This window comes from Mytilinidion resinicola (genome assembly GCF_010093595.1).
Source record: "Mytilinidion resinicola strain CBS 304.34 unplaced genomic scaffold BDZ99scaffold_2, whole genome shotgun sequence".
Taxonomy (NCBI): Eukaryota; Fungi; Ascomycota; class Dothideomycetes; order Mytilinidiales; family Mytilinidiaceae; genus Mytilinidion; species Mytilinidion resinicola.
This window is the reverse complement of record NW_022985438.1, coordinates 852,193-870,810: the sequence shown is the minus strand read 5'-3', so window position 1 is coordinate 870,810 and position 18,618 is coordinate 852,193. Positions and strand designations below refer to the sequence as shown.

General features: G+C 51.0%; 8 protein-coding genes across 8 annotated transcripts; 4 read left to right on the top strand and 4 right to left on the bottom strand.

Annotated features, from left to right (window-relative positions):
* Window positions 1-5,055: 5,055 nt before the first annotated feature.
* On the top strand, window positions 5,056-5,613 carry BDZ99DRAFT_457842 (uncharacterized protein). The gene has a single exon (XM_033718779.1). It carries the CDS (start codon window positions 5,285-5,287, stop codon window positions 5,585-5,587), a length of 303 nt encoding a protein of 100 aa, XP_033582862.1. The 5' UTR covers window positions 5,056-5,284; the 3' UTR covers window positions 5,588-5,613.
* A 1,131-nt stretch (window positions 5,614-6,744) lies between these two features.
* Window positions 6,745-7,204, bottom strand: BDZ99DRAFT_125284 (uncharacterized protein). Its single transcript, XM_033712557.1, has one exon. It carries the CDS (start codon window positions 7,119-7,121, stop codon window positions 6,828-6,830), a length of 294 nt encoding a protein of 97 aa, XP_033582861.1. The 5' UTR covers window positions 7,122-7,204; the 3' UTR covers window positions 6,745-6,827.
* Window positions 7,205-7,453: 249 nt separating this feature from the next.
* On the bottom strand, window positions 7,454-8,193 carry BDZ99DRAFT_125272 (uncharacterized protein). The gene is made up of 3 exons (XM_033712555.1): window positions 8,007-8,193; window positions 7,533-7,955; window positions 7,454-7,470 (listed from the first exon to the last, which is right to left on the bottom strand). Exons 1-2 carry the CDS (start codon window positions 8,043-8,045, stop codon window positions 7,638-7,640), a joined length of 357 nt encoding a protein of 118 aa, XP_033582860.1. The 5' UTR covers window positions 8,046-8,193; the 3' UTR covers window positions 7,454-7,470; window positions 7,533-7,637.
* BDZ99DRAFT_457840 (uncharacterized protein) lies at window positions 8,086-9,176 on the bottom strand. Its single transcript, XM_033718778.1, has one exon. The coding sequence runs from the start codon at window positions 9,035-9,037 to the stop codon at window positions 8,342-8,344; it is 696 nt and encodes a 231-aa protein (XP_033582859.1). The 5' UTR covers window positions 9,038-9,176; the 3' UTR covers window positions 8,086-8,341.
* Window positions 9,177-9,625: 449 nt separating this feature from the next.
* Window positions 9,626-10,538, top strand: BDZ99DRAFT_484715 (uncharacterized protein; the record flags this gene model as incomplete). Its single annotated transcript, XM_033722659.1, has 2 exons — window positions 9,626-9,835; window positions 9,954-10,538. The coding sequence occupies 2 exons, from the start codon at window positions 9,626-9,628 to the stop codon at window positions 10,536-10,538; spliced, it is 795 nt and encodes a 264-aa protein (XP_033582858.1).
* Window positions 10,539-10,709: 171 nt separating this feature from the next.
* On the top strand, window positions 10,710-11,906 carry BDZ99DRAFT_125278 (uncharacterized protein). Its single transcript, XM_033712556.1, has 3 exons — window positions 10,710-10,817; window positions 10,887-11,454; window positions 11,539-11,906. Exons 2-3 carry the CDS (start codon window positions 11,017-11,019, stop codon window positions 11,806-11,808), a joined length of 708 nt encoding a protein of 235 aa, XP_033582857.1. The 5' UTR covers window positions 10,710-10,817; window positions 10,887-11,016; the 3' UTR covers window positions 11,809-11,906.
* BDZ99DRAFT_505543 (Zn-dependent exopeptidase) lies at window positions 11,550-14,642 on the bottom strand. The gene is made up of 3 exons (XM_033724117.1): window positions 13,586-14,642; window positions 12,870-13,523; window positions 11,550-12,815 (listed from the first exon to the last, which is right to left on the bottom strand). The coding sequence occupies exons 1-3, from the start codon at window positions 14,544-14,546 to the stop codon at window positions 12,004-12,006; spliced, it is 2,427 nt and encodes an 808-aa protein (XP_033582856.1). The 5' UTR covers window positions 14,547-14,642; the 3' UTR covers window positions 11,550-12,003.
* Window positions 14,643-15,213: 571 nt separating this feature from the next.
* Window positions 15,214-16,335, top strand: BDZ99DRAFT_457837 (alpha/beta-hydrolase). Its single transcript, XM_033718777.1, has one exon. The coding sequence runs from the start codon at window positions 15,301-15,303 to the stop codon at window positions 16,189-16,191; it is 891 nt and encodes a 296-aa protein (XP_033582855.1). The 5' UTR covers window positions 15,214-15,300; the 3' UTR covers window positions 16,192-16,335.
* The last annotated feature ends 2,283 nt before the right edge of the window (window positions 16,336-18,618 follow it).

Genomic DNA, 18,618 nt, shown 5'->3' with positions numbered 1-18,618 from the left:
TCACTTTGTACCGTACCTTTGGAACATTGCGATGCTTGTCGGCGATAATCAGCTTGGAGAGTGGACAACAACAGTGTATCGTTAAAGCGCAAAGGCTCTTCATTATGAGGTCTTTGGTGCTACGGAAGCTACAGCCCCAGTTCAACCACGGTCTCGTCATTGCTTCTCCGACTCGTCCGCCTTCACGTACTCCACACCCGCTACACTTCGTCCCTCATCACCCAAACCTCCTCGCAAATGCTGGCTCCGTGACCGATGGATATGGCCTACATCGACGTTAGATACTGGATCCAAGAAAGCGAGATGAGAACAAAAGCGAGACAAGAGTGGACATCAGACTCGCACAACCCAGTCACCAGTGCGCCGAGATGCTCGGAGCGTAAGTCCAGAGAAGATTAGTCTGGGGGGTTTTCATCATTACAAAATGAGCGAAGTGAGTGCGTAGAAGAATATCAACTTACGTTTGGCCTTTACGTCCAGCCTCGGAACCTCAGTTGAGCGACGTCCGAGAGCCATTCGTGGCTGGGAGGTCTTGCTAAGACAACGTCAGAAAAGTCCGGAGAAGACGATAAACGGTAGATGAAAGGAAAGAAGTATCAATCAGAGAAAATTAGCATGTTGAATTAGTCTCCACTCGTGCTGGGGCGAGACAGGGATGACTTCCTTGAAGTTCCACCCCAAACCACCCCAGCCCGGTCATTCCAAATTTGTCGTCATATAAAGACAAGGGCGAAAGATGAAAGGATGCAAACTTACTTTCACTTTGCTTCCACGCTCTGCCCACCCGAGAAACCGACGCGATTCGAAGATTGGAAGTCCTGCCTTGGCAATGTCAGAAAGGTTCGGAGAAGGCGGTAAATGTTGATCAGGTGGAGGCAAATGTTGATCAGAAAAAAGGTCAAATCGAATCTTGGTTTCCATGTGAGCCGAGGTGACATATGAGCGAGGAGCTCCCCCCGACCCATGCCAACCCCAGCCCATCAGATAACAACACAGAAATTGACTTTTCATCATATAACGAGAGGGGTGGTGGAGGAAATGGTGCCAGCTTACCTCAGCTTTGTTTCCATGCTTTGCTCTGCTCGAGAAATCGACGCGATTTGGAGTCCGGAGGTCCTGTTCAAACAGTGTCAGAGATGGTTCGAGAAGAGGGTGATAGCAGATGAAGCAGAGAGGTGTTTAATCAGAGAAAATTAACATTAGGCGTCTCCAGATATGCTGGTTGACAAGCGTCAATCCTAGCACAGGCAGATAGAGTTTTGGTCAAAAAACACAGAATAAGTTTCATCATTACACGAGGGGAGATGGAGAAACTATTGTCAACTCACTTTCGTTTTATACGTCGTGGCGTTTGAGCAAAGAGCGTCCGAAAATGCCGCCATTCGAATCATGGAAATTTGCTGTTCTGCCCATGCCTCGTTAGAACATTCAAGCAAGCCGAAGGATAGCGGAGAAAGAGGAGCGAGATGGGAATCAGAACAGAGAAGAGTTTCTCAAGGAAATCCACACGTTCTATATCGAGAACCGAAGGCAAGTGAGCTTTCAGGACGACTACCAACGGTGTAACTCTCGACGTTTCGGCGGGTTGTTTTTGTATCACCATAAAGGAAGTGGTTCAAAAGAGATAGCTGGACGACTTGCCTTGTCAAATGCGCCCGAGGGCCTGGTACCTAGGAATCCCATAAATCGAGAAGTGTATCCAGGACGTGTCAGACCAAATTGAGAAGAATAAAGGGAGACTTGACCGCGATATTGCCGCAAAGGAGTATGATCGAAGAGTGTGGTCCCGCCGCTTACCCACCCAGTCGTACAAGGTGCCACACGTCCTATTGAAGATGTTGATGGTTGGAGCTATCAAGAGTGTGTCAGCCAATGCTTGAGCGAAAGGGAGCAATACGTGACCGCGAGTATCCATCGAGCGTCTTGAGAAGGTGTGATCCCGCCCTTACCCCACCCAGTCGTAAAAGGTGCCACACATCCTGTTTGTAGATTGCCGGGCTTTCCTTCACCGCGTCAGACCGCACTTCAGTCGGCGGGGAGGGGAAGACGTAGCCTGTAGCGTCCAGTGGCAGAGATCGATCGAGGTGTGGTCCCTCCGCTTATCCACCCGTCGTGTTGGATGCCACACATCCTAGCCGAGAGAGTTCGTAAACTCGAATTGCCGTTCGGAAGTTGCTGAGCCTATATGAAGTGCGTTAGCCTGTTCTTGAATGTTGTACGAGATGGATGGTGGACTCAATTCGCCGATCAGACAGTGCAAGAATTTTACATGTGCGGACATCGCATAAACGTTGAAAATCATCATATAATAATCATCATGACGACGAACGTGGGCCCGTTGGAGTGGTGTAGTGTGCGGAGAGAGGAAGGGGAGGACTTAGCTTTGAGGTCTTGATGCCGTCGAAGAAGTCGCCGAACTTTGAAGAAAAGGTGTACTCGTGGCCAGCTAAGTGGGCCGCCACCGAATTGCTCTCGAAACAGCCTCTGGCGTGTGTCAGTATGTTCTTGGACCCGAGCGACGGAGAAGACGTGCGGAATGGCTCAGTACCTGGTCTAGTCGCCAGGTTGTGCTGCTATTTCGGTGTAGGAGGACGGAGAGAGGATGGAGGATGGAGAACTCAGATCGACCGTGATGGATCAGAGAAGATGCGCCGGAGGACATCTCGAGGGATACGGATGCTGCCATGACAAGAGAGACTTGCTACAAGTTGAATGTTATCAGTACTCATTTCCTCAGTGTGATCATGCTAAGCAGAGAAGAAACGAGTAGTCCCGGTCAGACGGCCTCTGTACGTTCCAACACCCTCTTTTGTCCTAGTGCAGGGCTTGTGCTGTAACAATCTCTACTGATCGCCTTTGTCGGCTTTTCAGAGTTGAAAAAAATATGTGGGCGGCCCATCGGTCCGGACCCACTGCGTCATCATGGACGTGAAGATAGCACAAGGCTAGTGTAAGAAAAGAAGGGAACTTACCAATGGAGTTCCATCAGAGAAGGCGTGCCGGAGGACGTGTCGAGGGATATAGATGCTGCCGTGACACGAGAAACTTCCTACAAGTTGAGTGTTGTCAGTACCCGTTTGCCGCAAAGTGATCATGCTAAGCAGAAAAAAAACAAGTAGTGTCCTCAGAAGGTATGCAAATCGCAACAAAATCCCAGTGCAAAAGGCAAGCGCTGAATGTTTTTCATCATCACCATTGCTGGTTTATCAAGCGTGGAAAACGCGTTCGTGGGCGGCCCCACGGTCCGGACCCACGTCATCATAACATGTAAAGATAGCACAAGGCTAATGTAAGAGAAAGGTGTGTCTTACCAGTGGAGGATCGAGTTGGCGGGCGAGATATCACACGACTTCTGGCCTATGACGCGGCGTCGTATTGGTTGAGGCCAGATGACTGACTTGTTCAGCGACAGCGACACCTGTGTGCATCAAATATCAGCAGAAGAAAGAGGAGACTTCAGGATTGAGCAAAAGCTGCGTTTGGAATTGCGGGGGTTGCTTGACTTGACGCGAAGTGGACAGGCTGCTCTGTCGCACGGCCAAGCCAAAGCTCGTCCGCAAAGCCAACCTGCTGCAAGAAGCTCGAGGACTCACGCACCTTGAAGGGGCACTACTGCTACTGCAGACCATGCCGCAGGGCCTCGTGGGTGGAAGAGGCACCAGGGCGTGCAGACTTTGCAGCCCAGTTCGCCGCTGGGTGGAGGCACGTCAACGCCACGGCGACTTGACGGGAAACGAGGAGGCAAGGAGCACCAGAGCGGCTGAAGTCTGGGCGTACCGCTTCGCGCGATATCTCAGAGTGGTAGATGCAGAGAGTGATTGAGATTGTCGTTGCTGAAGTAGGTGGAAGGTGGAGGTGGTGGAGGAAGCAGAAGGTTGGTGTGGGCGAGCGACGGGCCCGCGGAAAATCAAAACAAGTACTTCACGAGACGAGCTAACTCACAGTTTAATCGGGTCACAATTAGGCTCCAGCACCCACCCTACCGTGGGGCCACCTTCATTGCCCTGCCCAAGTACACACCGTAGAGCAGAGGCAATGTCCCTGGGGCAGGGCAGCAGCGTCACTGATTGACTGCAGTGTACACAAGATGCTCCTGGGCATATAGTTATTTGCAAGCTTCACAAAGATTGAGAATCTGGCATTAGAGATAGATAATAAATGCTCAAGCTTAGATGTTGATGTTCTTCTCAACTGGACACGAGCTTACACCTTCGTGTCATTCCGTGGCTCAAAGCACAGTGCAGTCAGTTTCACGCGATCTATGAAGATTCTCAAGAGTGAAAAACATTTATTGTACTATTTGAATGTATATTTGAGTGAGTGCCTAGCAGAATCTGGCTTCTAAAACTCGGTGTTGTGCTGCGACAATTACGAGGCTCAACGGGCCTTGAACTTCCTCGCACTTCCTCGAATTTCCCCACTACGTCATCCCTCAACTACAACTTTGTATTATCCCTAATCTGAACTCACTGGCTTCAAAGTTGACGGCTTTGGGAGACGCTCAAGCGCGGTCTAGGCAAGTGTTATGCATACTAGAAAAAGAGGAACCGCCCATAGCCCCTGAAATTGAGGCATTACCGGAAGTTTTCCGATTCTAACTTTTCCAGCATATCATTACATATAGCTTAGATTGGTTCTGGACTCAAGAAAGCGCCTCGATTTTTCTTGACATTTATTGTCTTGAGTGCCGATGAGGCAGACAAGCACCGACGTCGACGCCAGCCAATCGACGTCGCATGGTCCCTGGCTAGCAGCCCCCGGTAGCGAGCACGCCGGCGGACCCACGGATCGCTCCAAGCATTGAGAGCCATCAAATCGCCTCTGTTTGACTTTCAAAGGCATGGTTAAGGTGGTAAATGCCCACACCGACGCACTGCGGAGCCGGGGATTTGGACAGAGGCGGAAAAGAGATCGGGTGGGCTGCGGCGATCCAAACAATTTTGAATCATGAGAACGTCAATTGATGGAGCACAGGTGAATTAGAGCCCACGACAATACTCGAGAGTTGGTAGCTTTCTAGGGATTCAATGCGGCTGTGGAAAATTTGAAGTAAATCTGTAAGATACTTGTGGATGTTACGTTCTGCGTATTTACGGACAAGAATGAAGCAATAGCAAAATGGAGTGTGAATAGCCATTCAACATCTCTCCCTCATGACCTTCACTTTCCTCACCAATTCAGGCCTTGTATTCAACTAGGCCACTCTTCTCCCCTCCTATCAGATTCTCCGCAACCATCAGCATCCCTACCACCATCTCTCGAAACTTTCCATCACCTACACGCAATGTCTACCGTAACTCGCCTCCACTCCTTTCCCTGCGCCTCCATTCTCGTCACCAGGCACGCCCTCGGCGTCTTCACCAAAACTAACGAGGAGGCTTGCAAGTTCGCAGACGCGGAGTTCAACGATCCCTATAACCACAAGCATCTTCACGCGGCATGGGCCGCCATTCAGAAGCAGAGAGTTCGTAGAATCAGGCACGCCGCGGCGAAAGATCCGTTGCTTAAGATGACGACGGGGGAGGTGTTCCGCCTGAGTGGCGTGGCAGAGTCGACGATGATGAAGAGGAGGAGGGCGGAAGTTTGAAGGTATTTTACCCCGGAAATGGGTTTCTGGGGAATGCTAATGAGGAAGCGCAGATATCGAGGGGTGGGAGGTTCTCGGCTACTTACAGTGAACGCATGGAGTAGATCCTCTCGCCCTGTCGATGTTCGAATCTCTTAGATGAGTATTTGCGTTTTCTCAATCTTGAACTACGTTTTATCCACTTTGAAGACGGCGATACCATACCAAGACATTCCCGACGAGGGAGTTCTCAGCTGCGCAGCAAGGCTTAAGAGAGAGGATGGAGATTGTAGGGATAGAAAGAACCTGCTGCTTCTATGTAGCATTTCGAGTCTTCATAACCTCACATCAAGCACAGCAATATGATTCAGAGCCGGGAAATAGTCCATTTGTCAAGGTTTCAGAGATTCGAAGAGCTGCTCCTGCCATTGACATTCAAATCCGCAGGCCGAGCAGTGGTCTAAACAGCGATCATCCACACCAGCATGCTCGAAAGTACTTGTATTCCGCAGGCAGCGTATAAAGCTGAGCCCGTCGTAACCCTTGAAGTACCGTGTTTCCTTCTCAGATGGGGCTCCTCCCAGTCAGCAGAATCGCAAATGGTTGTCTTCCCGAGACGAATTCAGTAAACCGAAAGCCACAAGTATGAGTGCCTTGCATAGCTCTCTCGAGTGGAGAGACCGTCCTTCCGAATGTCAACTTATCACACTCTGTACCGTCGAATGGTTGTCAATGTCCGTCAGCATTTCTGAGAGCACAGTAGCTGGCTCAACGTCTGCTAGTGGGAAAATGCTGTACTCAGAAACCCGCGGCGTTCCTTGGTGTCTTCGGCATCAGATTCGAGCCAGTCGGAAACAATGGCAGCCTTGCGCTCTTCGCTTCTTGGCTTGAATGTCATCTAGCCTAGCAGTGGCTTCGTGATAACCCCGGAGGTCATCTTCATCTCATCGTGGCTTGCGAGGCTGTAGGAGAGCCAGAATTGGCTTCCAAATTCTTCTGTCTCCAGGCGCCGCGGTCGATGCAAATTTGCGGGCAAGTCGATTGCAATTCAGCCTTTCGTTCGCCGGTTAGCTTGCCAATCTTCACAAATGCCATGTAGTCAACACAGCAGCGGACACTGTTCGGGTCGGGCCCAGATCGGAGGGTCTCTCTCCAGGCGCCGTGGTCGATGTAGAAACTTTAGCTTGGGAGGTGGGTGCATCTTGTGTTTGAGATCGAATTCGAACGTCAGTTGATAAGATGCCGTGCTGTGGCTTGGTTGTCAATGTCCGCCAGCCTTCTCACGAAGGCAATAGCTAGCTCGACGTCTGGTAAGGAGCAGAAGCCAGACTGAGGGACTCCTAGTGTTCCTACATGTCTTGGTGAGGCTTTGTGATGGACATTTGGTGTCAACTTGGAGCCAATTGAAAACAACCACAGTCTTTCGCTCTTCTCTCCTTGGTTCGAATGGCATCTGGAAGAGTAGTGGCTTCGTGAAAAGCTGCAAAGGTACATTCATTTTTCCGACTGTTGAGAATGGGAGTGACTTCATGATAAGCTCCGACATCATCTCCATTGAGAGGGTGACCTTGGCGCCAGTAAGTGTCTTTGAGATCGAAGGCCCACAGAAGCCTTTTGTTAGAGTTCCCAGAATTGTCGCGTCGATTGTGTACCAGTTATGTCAAGCGCCAGAAACCAGCCAGCCTGGTTCAAGCCAGCGCCGTAAGCCTGGATGGGAGCTGTCAAGGTTCTGGCGGTAAAGATGACAACATCATAAATCGAGCTTTGGAGAAGTGCTTGCCGGGCATGTCGTCGCGGTATCCCGACGGGCCAGTCTTAGATACAAGGGCCGGTGATTTAGAGGGTAAAGGAAGGTGAGGTGCCGACAGGATATCGAGGGACGTTGTGGTCAGGAAGAAAGGATACTGCAATCGTGGTCAATAGGTGTAGCGAAGAATTCAGTAGGTTTCATTGGTGGCATACATACCACGGCGATGTCATGCCCGAGGAATGGTGGGCAAAGATAGGTACGTGGCAGCGGAGGAGATAGCTTCGTCGGCCTTCTGCTCATGCTCGGAGATAGTCGAAGAGTCTAGGGGGTCAACGAAGATACAGGTGAGGTATGAGTAGACGCTGGCAATGATGGAGGCACCTTGAAAGGAGAAGACGCTGTTGGCGAACAGCTAGATGTGGTGCAGGGCTTGATTGAGTTGACATACCTGTGGGATATGGCAAAGACAAGGCGGACTTGGAGGAAACTGAGAGTACAAACGGTAAGAAAGACGACTGCAATACTAGGATGACGCGCGGAGGCCTTGAGGCTTCTCGTCGGTTGTTCAAGTGAAGAGTGGGAGCATGAGAAGGAACCTTGAACACGACGAGGAGTAAACAGATGACTGATAGGTTCCTCCTTGGTTTGTGAGGAGGACGATGAACTTGGCGGAAAGGTGTCGCCACTTACCCGTTTCTCACCAAGGACCGCCCCGACCTCCTTCTGCATATGCTGATTCAGGACATTGCAATGAGACCTTTGAGACCGATCGCATTTGAAGGGAAATGTCTTTCAAGGGTACAGTCACTGTATGTCCTGCCCCGTGATGACCATTCGCATCTTGCCTGCTTTTCTTGAAAGAAGCTTTGAAAGCACGGCGCCTTTGGACGCATAAGCGTTCTGAGGACTGAGCAGTAAATTGTATCCCTGCCATCGTCGTGAACATAAGTTTGATAATATCCTTTACTCAGACAGTAGTCCGAACTCCAAAAAACAAGCACAAGCCGGTCATGAGATCCAGTCCACTAATTACCCACCGGTACACCCATTGTTAACAGTCCACCCCAATTGCCCACGAGGCCTGCCACATCGTTGGCCTTCTTGTTTTTCTCCCTACTCCGCTCCTCCCTTGCGTAGACGCAGACTGCTGTGAGCACCAGAAGGCCGCACCAGTCTAGATCCCGCACCATCTGCTCCTTGTAGATCTCGAGCACTCCGAACTCGCTGACTCCCGTCTCAGCACCGGCAAACCGTGCAACAACTCCGTCAGAGCCTTCCTCCACCAGCTTCAGCCTTCTGTCTGGGCTTGTTCGCCCGCCTCCATCAGCGTCATGCTCCCACTTCAAGTTCGGATGCCCTTGTGCTGAAATATTGTACCACGCCTTTGTATTATTGAAGCTACTACCTTTCCGCTCAAGCTGCACGTCTGTACCATCGGAGTCGAGTCGGCACTCCAGGAACTTGCCTCGGACAGCCTGGATGAGGCAGTGTCCTACCGTGTCGAATGTAGAAGCAGGCGTGGCTTTTCCAGACCGGTGAACAACAACTTCGATTGTGTCGCGGGCGGCACGAGGCTTATTGAGGGTTATGGAGTAGGCACGATAGGTAGAGGGCATCGGCGTAACGGTGAGCTTTCCAGACAGGGTCTGCGTCAAGTGGTAGGTGACGATTGGGTCTGCGGGAGGTTCTGAGGCCTGGGATTTGTGTTTTCGGAAGTGCATAGTGGTTTGTAGGTCCGTGATCAGGGTCCAAGATTACCTAGAAAAAAGAAAGCTTGTCAGGCCAGGTCAAAAAAATCTTGCACTGCACTTTGCGATATACATAGTGCTCCCAGAGGCTATTATGGACCCATACAGCGCGTGCTCAGAGAGCTGTGAGCATCCATGATCGCCGCCTTGCAAGGTTCGTGTCCCTCATGACCCCTGGCGAAGATTATGTCAGTGACTGATATGTTACCCGATGGGTAGTTAAAGCGCGAGGTTTGCAAAGCTTGACGAAGCCACGATGGACAGCGAGAGCCCTCTTGAGTCATTCCTCAGCACACAGCCTTCGTCCAGTGTTTCAAAGCGGACTGAGCATGTGAGGTGGATGGAGTTGAGAGGCGGGACGAATTCAAACTGCCCCTAACGCCAAATCTGTGTAGCGAAGCACCCCTCCAAATTTGGTACAGTCTTTTCCTGTCTAATGACGGCACCACCTCAACTTTCTTGAGCATTCCCATCGCTGTCAACCATCAAGAATGTAGCTCTATAGTGGTATCCGCGTCGTTTTCTATCTATATTCCCCGGTCTACACTCCAACTATTCGCGATGCCGTTGGGTCTCTTCCTCGGCGGCTGCATCGTCGCCATCCCCGTTGTTACTGGGGTCGCCGAGGGTGTCTCGGAGCAGAAGAAGCAGAATGAGGAAGCAAACAACGAAGAGCGAATGATCAAATTCAACCTGGAGGTGTTTTGCGGTGCAAGATCGCCAAGCAAAGATCAAGTGCATGGTACCATCGTGGTATTGCGGCATAATAAGGTAGACTTCTCCCAGTTATCAACCTTCCTATATATCTCGGACTGTGCGACGCGACTTTGGAGTTGTCGGAATCACGCAGAAGCTTTTCCAAAAACACGACTAACCACAGATTGTCTAGGCCTGGCTCTGTCCTCAAATACCAGAAACACACACTCCAATCCCGCAAGTCGAAGGCCTTTCCCCTCCGCTCCACCCCTTTGCCGGTTTCTATATACAATATCCGGATGATAATAGATCGCCACCCCAGCGGGGCCTAGTCAGCACGATCTCAGATGATCCTCCTATGCTCAATTGGCTATACGCTGATAAAGAAACGCAAGAGATAAAATACGGCAATCGCACCGCAAGTATCGAACACTTAGTAGGGGATTGGGATTGGACGGAAGACCACGCTGGACTACTATTGGAGAAGTGGGAAGGCTTCGTGGCAGTTGATGAAGGCGAAGAGGGGAAGGACGGGCTTAAATGGGCGCTATACTACGATAGATACGACGACAAACTAGACAAGGGGAATCTGGTGGGCGGGCAAGAAATATTGGAAGTCAGTCTGGAGCGGAGAGTGCAAAGCGCGGAGCAGCAGCTCAAGCAAATGGAAGAAGCGGAGAAAAAGATGCAAGTCAAGAGCTCCGGAGGCATGAGCTCGCAGTTTACAGCTCCTGCCGCAGAGGCGAAAAGAAAGGCTGCTGCCGGGAAAAAGAATTAATGGCTATTACCTAAGATGGTACTTGTTGAAGTTGGGGTGACAGCTTTCCTGTTAACGATGGATTGCCTGGTATTGATTTGAGCTTGTTAGCTTTTCCTTTCTCGTCGCCTTTCCCCGCATCAACTCAAACCGGGTTACCGTGATCTATATATTGGGGCTGGTCTCTTCAAGGATGCTCAACCTATTCAAGTATGCTCAACCTATTCAAGGTTTCAGGGACGCCTCGAGAAACCTGCCCGTTTCGGGCCGTACCGGGCCCATGTTGAGCCCTCGTGCAAGGTACCTAGGAACCCCGCCCCTCTCTTACCACGCCTTCAAACTATGCTCGCCTACATACACTACTGTTAGGTCAAAAAGGGTCGGCGTGTATCTTTAAGTACGGTTGTCAGGTAGCAATTTCAGCTTCACAGAAGCGCGATTTGTTGTTCGTCAGATAACCAAAGCTATCATCAACGCTCTGCAACCGGCCTCAGATATCATGGCGCCTACTCCTGGTCTCCTTTGTGTACGGTCCCGTATTACCTCCGAAGCACTATCCGATGCTGTTTTCAACGACTTCTATACGAACCATCATCTCCCAGACTTCATCTCCTCCGGCGTTGCTGATCTCGCACTTCGTTACAAGAACGCAGACTCGTCCAAAAAATGGCAGTACTTGGCAGTCTATCGTTTGCCGGACATTGGCTTTCTATCAGACCCCGAGAAGATGGAGAAGATCCGCATGCAACACGAAACACTTCCGAACGGCGGAAACATCAAGGACTATACCGAGTTGAATAGCAAAATATATCTGCCTATACAATCATTCAAGGGACAAGGTCATAAAACGGGTAGAGCAAACGTTCTCTTCATCGCCGAAATCGAACCAGCTGAGAAAACAGACGAGGAAGCTTTGGGCGATTTCTACGAAAAACAGGTGAGTGTGTGGAACGGTGTGTCCGCAGGTTTTCCGGAAAGCGGCCAGATCACGCAATAAAGGAGCAACCACTAATATTTCTAGCACTTCCATATGCTCAGCATGCACCATCAATACCACCGCTCTAATCGCTTTAAAACAGTGGACGGGTCCAAGCCGCGCTTTGCGGCACTCCACGAATTCGACAACGCCGACTTGGACCAGCATATGCGGACCACAATGAATTCTACAAAGTGGTCTAAAGACATCGAGGGCAACGCGCAGATCTTAGAGATAAGCTGTTGGGAACTCATTACGGAACAGGGCAAGATAGGCGAGAATCTTATAGTGAATGACGCTTTGAGGGTTTCGTAGAATTTCTTCGAATGCAAACGATACCAGAGCCGAACACCAGCACTACTGCAGCGGGTCTTGACTGTTACTGACGTAAATGGGTACTATGGGAACTGAAACGTTCATATGATTCATATCTACGTGGCATGTACGGATTCGTATGTAAGAAGGTTCCGAAACGATTGCACACAACAACTGTTCGTCCAAGAGGGTGATCTAGTCTTCCAAAGAACTAGCCGCCTTTTCTACCAGTCCAGTAATGATGCCAGCCCACCTAAAAGCATTGCCCCGGTCCTCATTCTCGATGCTCTCAACCAACCCAGGGAATGTTGCGCCGGCGTAGCCAGTCCAAATGCCGGGCGCGAAAACAACGTGCTTGAACCAACTCCGCCCGTCCAAGCCAGGCGCGTACAAAAACTGTCTCTCCAGGAACTTGTACTTGGCGTTCACGCGGCGGACCGCATAGTAGAGTCTCACTTTCTGCCACCATTTCCACCAAGGAATGGGGTCCTTTGCGATTTCGTCTGTCAATGCTTGAGCCTTGGCGTCGAAGGAGAGAGAGACGTTGTGTAGGCGGTTGATAGACTTCGTGAGGCCGTAAAAGAGGGATTTCTTTGTCCAGTCTTCGTCGTCTTCAGTGATGAATCCCGGGGTTGCAAGAGCTTTGCTCTTCACAGTGTCCAGGTAGCCAGCCAGACCCTTCGCATATTCTGTTGCGTTGAGTTGGATGACAGGTGTCTCAACAAGTTTGGCGGCGAGCAAGGCCCACACCTTTGCAATCGTGGCGTGGTAGTGGAAACCTGGGTCACCGTACTTGTCCATCCAGTCGAAGGAGTCGTAGTTCGAGTGATAGTGATAGACTGCGGTATCCGGCCCGGCGCTGAAGCCCATATCAACGGACGGGATTCCTGCGAAGTCTTGGAATGCAGTGAAGTCGGATCCAGATCCCATCGTGCTAATGTGACCGTTCCAGACGTCACCGACAGTCTGATTTGTAACAGTTTGGTTTGGAGATAAAACAAGGCCAACTGCAATGGATGTTAGACACAGCACTATGGCGTGCTCGTACCAAATTGACTTACCAGCTTCGATGAGTGCCTTGTTCAATAGCGGAGCTGCTGCAGCTCTGAAGTGTGGTCCAGTCGTACCAACATCAACGTTCAAGTATGCCACAGTTGAAGCTGATAGCCAGGGGAGGTACTCTTCCACCCATTCCGTAGAGCCAATCAAGCCGTATTCCTCTCCATCCCAGCTTGCAAGTACGATGGTTCGCAGAGGCTTCCAACCTGCCTTAAGAGCTTCACCAAAGCCGCGAATGACCTCATTGAAGGCTGCGGAACCACTGTTCGGATCGCCGGCCCCGCCAGCAATCCATGCATCTCGGTGGTTGCCCAGAACAACCACTTCGTCAGCAAGACTGCCATTGATGATGCCAATGACGTTCCACATTGGTGTTATAACGTACTCCTGCTCGTTGACCAGGTTCAGGACCAAATTGTCTGGCGAGGGCCCAATGTTGTAATCAACGCCCTTGTAGTCTAGACCTCCACCTTGCCAATATTTATTGAACGACGATGCTTTCGGTCCATGTCCGTTCAAGCCCTTGAGGAGTGGCAGTGCGTCTACATAAGATATCGGAATCGAAGGGATCTTAGGTAGTATGGTATCGACGGGCTTTCGTGGGGCGCCTGGCTTCGATGGATAGCCTGGAGTGGTAGGATCACCGGGAGCTATGCCTTCAGCAATTGTCAATGTCACCTTTAACACAAAGATGGAACGACACAATGATAGCACTTACTCAAGAACTCCACGCTGCCTCGTTGCACACTACTCGGCTCTCTCGCAGGTCCCTTCGGATATGTTGAATTCCCATTGTGTTTCGTTACTTCGCCATCGTCGCCTGGATCGGAGTAGATAACAGCGCCAACCATACCAAGCTCTTGTGCGCGTTTGATCTTCAGTCCTCTGAATATGCCACCATATTTGATGAGAGCGATCTTTCCGGCAAGACTCACGTTTGCTGCTAGCAGTTCCTCGTAGTCTTTGTAGCTCCCGTAGTTCACAAACACGTATGGAGCAGTGACGTTGCCAGAGGCGGAATATCCGTGGAAAGTTGGAATGCGGTTCGATAGTCCGCTGGTGCTGTCCTCCTCCAAGACATTCTCTTCCAAGCCCGCCTCGTATTTTACGCTCCATGACACCTTGGAACCAGCATCTGCGGTCTCTTCACTCTTTGACTTCTTGTCTTTTTCCAGAAGCGCCAATCGGTGGCCTTTAGGGTAGTTCACGTAGATGTCATAATCTACGATCAAGCTGTTGGAGACGCCGAATTCCTGCCATTTCTCTTTTGTCCAAATCGCCTGCGATAGATTCTTGCCAGCAAGATGCGGTCCAGCAGTGTAGTATTTACTCCATTCCCTAGCCTTTGTCGCATTCGGAGTCGAGATCAATATGTCCTGGAGACCTTCGTATGTGAGTCCGTCGGTCTGAGGCCAGGCCTTGCTGATGCCAGCTCCAGCCCACGGGAGATAGGTTGCCCATTCTGAGCCATCGTCACCGTCAAGAGGACTAGGTAGAGCCAGGCAGAGGAGGAAAGCGGCAACGACAAACAGAGGCACAATCGCCAGGACTAAAGTGCATGCTCGGCGGATGGAGTGGTGGGGATATCGAGGCACCGCGGGGCGGATCTGGACTACTTGGATGAGCGGTGTATTCTCGTCGGCCATGGTGGGCTTCTCATCGCTGTAGCGGCTGCTCATCAGAAAGAGTTTAGCGTAGATGCAATTCGAGGCTTGTGATGTGTCGCCACGATGAAGGTAACCTTGAACAATGGACGATGGAGCTCAAGCTATCCGCCAAGAGGCATGCATCGTCATTCCGCAGCGAGAAGGCGCACTCTTCGTGGTAGCTTGGTTTAGTCAGCCGCGCCGGGGACACTTCGTCACTTCCTATGCCCCAGGGCCCCTTGGCCCTCCACTCGACTTCACCGTTGCATCGCTTCCCAGGGCTAGGGCTCAGCAAGATCACCCACGATCATACACGAGATCAAGACCCCTAGCCATGGTTCTGCGATACGGCTAGGACTGTTAGCACGTTGCGGATTACACAGCGTGCGCAACAAGCCTCCACGCAGGATCCCTGCCGATTTCCGAAAACGGAAACATTTATGTGCATGATTAGAAGCTTAATTGGCAAAGGAAGCATCTTTTTTCGAATAATGAACTGTTGAACTGCCTGACGAATGCTCGCATGCTTCTCGTACGTTCGGGCGGTAATCAGCTAAGTGAAGCTTATTGATGTTGGGACTGGAAGGAAAAGGTATTGTTAGCAACCGACTATGTCTACAATAGCTAGGCCTTGTTGTCGTGGCATTGCTCCAGCGTTTATATAAAAGCTTCACTCTACCGACCGAACACTTTCTTCGATTGTCTATCTCGCTTCTATATCAGTCTCAAGAACCCTCCAAACAGCTTTCTACTCAACGCTTCAACACACTCACCACAAACCACCACGATGTCCACCCAACAGACCGCCCCAACCCTCTACCTCGAAACGAACGGCCATAAATATGCCTACCGCTACTTCGGTCCCGCCTCCTCCCCTCATCCGCCCCTCATGTTCCTTCAGCACTTCCGTGGAACAATGGACCATTGGGACCCAGAACTGATCAACCCTCTCGCCATCCACCGGCCCATCCTTCTTTTCGACAACGCCGGCGTCGGTAAGTCCTCTGGCATTGTGGCTGACTCATTCTCCGGCTGGGCTGCCCATGTTGTCGCTTTCCTCGACGCCTTCCTCCCCACAATCAACCGCACAAATGTCGACCTTCTCGGCTTCAGCATGGGCGGCATGGCGGCGCAAATGGTCGCGCTGGACACACCACGCTTGGTGCGGAAGCTCGTGCTCGCCGGCACCGGGGTTAGCTGGGGGCCGGATGTGGAGGGGGGGGACTCCTCAAATGTCATGCTTCTCGCCTCGGCGGTGACGGATGCGGAGGAGAAGGCCGCATTTTTGAAGACTTTCTATTCGCCCAGTGCTGAGAAGCAGGCGAGGGGTGCACAGTGGTGGGAGAGGATGAACCAGCGTCAGCTGGACGGCCGGTCGCCGTATGTCGATGTAGAGGGCTCGCAGCGCCAACTCGCGGCCGTGGGGAAATGGCTCAACCCTGAGACTGACCCTAGCGAAGCGAGCTACACGCGTCTAGGACAACTGACGATACCGGTGTTGGTAGCTAATGGGGACAATGATGTGCTCATTCCATCGCACAACAGCTGGGTCCTTTCGCAGAGGATCAAGACCGCCACCCTGATCATCTATCCGGATGTTGGACACGGATTTCTCAATGAACAAGCTGAGATGTTCGGCAAGCACGTGGAGTTGTTCTTAGACTCTAAGCAGGTGTAACGTTTTGAGCGGAGAGCAGTACTGTGAGAATCCTTTTTGATTTGGCGGAAGATCTCCAACAAGAAACACGTAGCACCCTAGCTGACGCAATTTTCTAGACCACTGCTAAGCACTTCAATATGAAGAACAGTTCCCAGGACGGGGTTGCGAAAAGGTGTGGTTACAGGTAGTTGCATTTCTGCTTCTGATTTCTTTGATTATAGAACGGCAAAGTTGATTGAGTAATTTCCCATTCGTTTCAATTCAAGTGTGATCTTTCGGTGACTGTGGTGTTGTCTTGCCGATTTTACGAGGCTTCTAGTAGATGGTGAGAGCTCAGCGAGCGCAGTGAGCGACTGGAACCATGGAATACACAGCTAAGTGCGATCCGACCCGGATAGCACTGGTGAGGTGATGTCACAATCCGCCCGTCACATGCTCTGTTGACTGCAGAACGAGATCCACCTCGCGCACGGGCCCGACACTTCTGAGTCTATATATTTGGTTTAATTTTCGTTGGCCTTCAGGAAAGTTGCTGAAATTATGCCGTCGCCGCCATCGCCACGCCGCGTCCCAAGTGGGGACCCTTTCCTTTTGCCATTTTTTTGCGCTTTGGTGCAGAGGGTGTAGATGAAGTTCGAATCGCGGTAGAGTTTTTCTTTTTGGTTTTGGTTTATTACGCAAATAGTTGTTTGTGCTTTAAGGGCACCTTAACCATCCCCTATCATTTATCTATCGAACGACTAAGATGCGTTCTATCAACGTATATTGTCACTGAAGATGGGAAGAATTGCTCACCTAGGCCAGCTTCCAGCGAAGTCGTCTTGTGCACCTTTTCTGATGCATTGTAACCCATGCAAATGAGGCGCACTCAAACCTGCGGGCTCGCGCCTAATTCTACGTCGTTCCAGCGCCCAACCTATCACCTCATACATAAACACGACCAGCGCTATTTTCCGTTTACCTCGCTCAACTTCACACCTTTAGCACGCACTCACGGCCATGTACGAGTCGTGAGCGACGCGTCTTTTATGCTCTGCGACTATTCAGAGAAGGCACCCCAGATGACACCACTACTGGCGCGCAATGAGCGTCTTCAGTCTCAATCTCGCAGAAGAATAAGGCTATGGGAATAAGGCTATGGCACCCTACGGTATAAGACTCGAAGATCTCATATCACAAAAGATGGAAGTCCCTCGAGTTCCGAACGCTAATTGAGGGCATGCTAGTCCCTTGAAACTTTCCCTTTTCTCCCTGCCTCGTCTACGCGATTGCCCTTACCGCACTCACCACGCGCCGGTAGAAGCGGCATGTATTCGATCACAAGCACCGTGACCGCACCAGAGAGTTAATCGTAAAGCCATCTTTCGCCTTCAACAACTCTGGCAGAGGCCAAAAAAAGGGCAAGATAGCAAGAAGACCGGAGGGTGCGAGAAAGTATTACTGGAGCGACAAAGCACGAGGAGAAAAATGGAAGAAGCCGAAACTGGACATAAAGATGATCAGGGCAGAATATCAAAAATCGAGAGAGGGGAGGGCCGGTGACATGCGACTGAATGAATTTTCATGGCCTCATAGCATGCGGGATTGACTCTGGAGTGTCGAACGACCTATTCCCGAATCCTGAAAGCTCTTCATGGATGATTCAATTGCCGTGATATCCTGAGAGGGGAGAGAGTTGGAGGGAAGGGGGGGAAGGGCGAGCCGCAGACACGGCGTCAGTTATCGACGGTGACAGGATATATGCTCGTTCACACTCTACCACTGCTTGTGGTATCTCTAGGGTTTCCAAAATTCTAAGTGGCTGATAAAATTCCATGCAGCGGAGTCTGAGCGGTGTCCTGACCATTAGCGTCCTTGCAGCGGGGCTGTCTGTTCATGACGGTGGCATTCAACTTCCAAAGTGGTCTCCAGCTTCCAAAGTAGTAGTTAGGCAGTGGCATGTCCATGTGCTCAGACTCATGGCCTCGTACTGGAAGTGAACAGGGCTCTGCTGTCCCCCACGAGACTAAGCATGCACGCAGACTATCAATAATACTTACCTGGTACCCTTGATCCTAGACAGCCACGACGGCGACGACACTCCGCTACAGGGAATGCCTTCCTTACCCCGTCTTTGAGACAGTGCAACGTGGAGCCCCGGTCGTAGCATGTAATTCTAACGTGAACCAGTGCTTCAACTCAACAACGCTCTCCTTTCAACTAGTACTTAGGCCATCAATAGCTACATCACTGACTCCGGCATGACTGGGGGGCTTCTCCCACCGGATTGCCTCCGCGGTTCACTCCTACTCGTTCGTACTTTTAGTAAGATACTTAGAGGGGATACCTACCGCTGCAGTACGCTACTCAGAAGGGCTTCGCATGGAACCTTCTGCCAGATGATGAACTCCGAAAAAACAACCATGGCGTCGAAGCGAAGTCGCAGGGATATAGGATATCGTCATC